The sequence below is a fragment of the Rutidosis leptorrhynchoides genome, chromosome 1 (assembly GCF_046630445.1).
Source record: "Rutidosis leptorrhynchoides isolate AG116_Rl617_1_P2 chromosome 1, CSIRO_AGI_Rlap_v1, whole genome shotgun sequence".
Taxonomy (NCBI): domain Eukaryota; kingdom Viridiplantae; phylum Streptophyta; class Magnoliopsida; order Asterales; family Asteraceae; genus Rutidosis; species Rutidosis leptorrhynchoides.
The window spans coordinates 99,862,088-99,864,322 of record NC_092333.1 but is presented as its reverse complement, the minus strand read 5'-3'; the positions used below and the strand labels follow the sequence as shown (position 1 = coordinate 99,864,322).

The window sequence follows — 2,235 nt, the reverse complement described above, 5'->3', positions numbered from 1 at the left end:
TTTCGTTTTGTTCGTAAAAATATTTTAAGTTTAACGGAGTGTGTGGTGAAATTTAACTCGGAGCGAGGAAGAAGATACGGGATGCCGAAAGGTTTGGGGGGAGTTTTTATTTTAAGTTAGAGAATTTACATTTTACCCCCCGGAATACAGGGTGGTTTTTGTAAGTTGATTATAGTTGAGGGGGATGTTTTGCGTTTTTTGGATTTGAGTTTTGTTGGGTGTCGTTTCATTTGGTGGGTGTGGTCAAAACGACCGCAAAACCCAGGACAATTATAATATGTGTAATATAATAATACATGTATAGCCTAAATAATATAACGTGAAACAAAACTTAAATTTATATAACTCTCCTCGTATACAATCATATAAGTAATTTAATATTACTCTAAATTTAACAAATAACACAAGCATTAGGGTTATCTTCCACACTATAAACACGATATTGTTGTGGTGGCATGTAAGCATTATACCACCTATTAGCTTCCAACCATTTTATGTAAGCTGCTGCTTCTTCTTTCTTCTTCTTCTCTTCATCTTTCTTATCATCTTTTTTGTCGTCCTTCTTTTCTTCTTTTGCGGGCCCTACAGTAATTATCACAGGGTGCCACTTCTTAAGCTTTTCATCAACACACACCGGATCAATGTCACCAATCACTGTCAGTTTCTTGTCATTCATGTCCACAAATAACGAATCGATCCCTGTAAAATCAATGTTAAGTCAAATTTAATTATAATACTGACATGCGAATAAAATGATAAGAGACATGCCACCGAGCTAGCAGTTGAGTGGCAAAAAGCCTCTGTTGTTTGCAGGTCTGTATCCGTGAAAAAATCGGTGTAGGTTCGAATCCTTATCCTTGGGCGGTGGTTTTCTCGAGGGTTATGTTGTGCTGAAAAGTTGCATGCCGTAAGTCACCCGGTTTAACCCAAAGCACACCGGGTACGCATTAAGCGATGGTGTGTGAAGAGTTTCCTCTTCTAACGTGTGAGTGAGTGAGATATGATCGCGAATGTGATTAAGTCCCCAATGGGTGATGTCAATAATGCAGTTCTAAAAAAACTTATAAGAAACAGCATTTGATTAGAATTATACCTGAAAGGCCAGAAACTGCCTTCAAAGCTTTCCTTTTATCATTTTCACAATGTAGATCCACTTTAACAACCACTTTCTGCAATTAACCCAGTTAAAACCTATGAATATGAATATTAAATAAAATAAGACATCACTTTAATTAAGATTTTTCACCTTGCTTTCAGGCATGATAAGAGGATATATGGTGAAACTAGTCGACTGAACTGTTAACAATTCAAGAGGAATTGAGAAATTTAAGTTGTGATATGAGTGAGAAATGTGTATGTGTGTGTAAATTTATAAGAAGAAAAATAGGAGCAACGTAAAAGAGAGGAAAGAGTAGTTTGACAATAACTTGTTTATCGGTTGTTGTTACTTAGAGAAATGGGTACCTAGTCACAAGGCCAAAACAACATTCAAATTTTGCCAATCAGGATTGGAAAATTTGGCAAAAAGAAAATATTAAATTTAGACTAAACCTTGTAAAAGTCATAGGTGACATGAGACTAAGTCTTCTTGTTTTTAAGTCTTGAGAATTTACTAGATTATTAGTTTCACATGTACAAATGGTAGGTAATGGGTTTAAACGGTAATTTATATATGATTGAGCTGGGTTTTTGACCCTAAACAATTTTCTAGTTGAGCTGGTAAATATATAGGAATCAAAAATCGAATTAAAATGATAATTTTTATGACTGATTAACTCAAATCTCAAAATATAATATCCAACAACCACATGATATATTAACCAAGGGATTTTGATATTTCCAAAATTATAATTCGACAAAATTCATCACAATTGTGCATTTAGTCTAGTATTTATTCAATAAAATTATTTTGATGTACAATTTTGGTGGATTTAATAAAGACAATTGTATATGCTTACCGTGTTGTATTGTTTCTTTGTTTTAATAAAAGTTGATCTTAAAAAAAAAAAAAATTGTATATGTTTATAAACGTAGGATTTTCATTCTAGTTTAAACGGTTACACCTGAATTCGTTAATTGGCACCTATTTTCATGAACCCGACTGATTACAATTGTTTTCCTATAATCAAGATCGAATTTGTTTCGATTCAAACTCGTTCAATGTGTGGTTTTAGACATATGAACGTATCAAATTAAGACCACCAAGTCAAAAAGTCTACGAACAGAGGACAAATA

General features: G+C 33.4%; 1 protein-coding gene across 1 annotated transcript; it reads right to left on the bottom strand.

The window, feature by feature from the left end:
- Positions 1 to 310: 310 nt before the first annotated feature.
- Positions 311 to 1,402, bottom strand: LOC139863546 (heavy metal-associated isoprenylated plant protein 39-like). Its single transcript, XM_071852169.1, has 3 exons — positions 1,247 to 1,402; positions 1,094 to 1,169; positions 311 to 699 (listed from the first exon to the last, which is right to left on the bottom strand). The coding sequence occupies exons 1-3, from the start codon at positions 1,259 to 1,261 to the stop codon at positions 392 to 394; spliced, it is 399 nt and encodes a 132-aa protein (XP_071708270.1). The 5' UTR covers positions 1,262 to 1,402; the 3' UTR covers positions 311 to 391.
- Between the last annotated feature and the right edge of the window lie 833 nt (positions 1,403 to 2,235).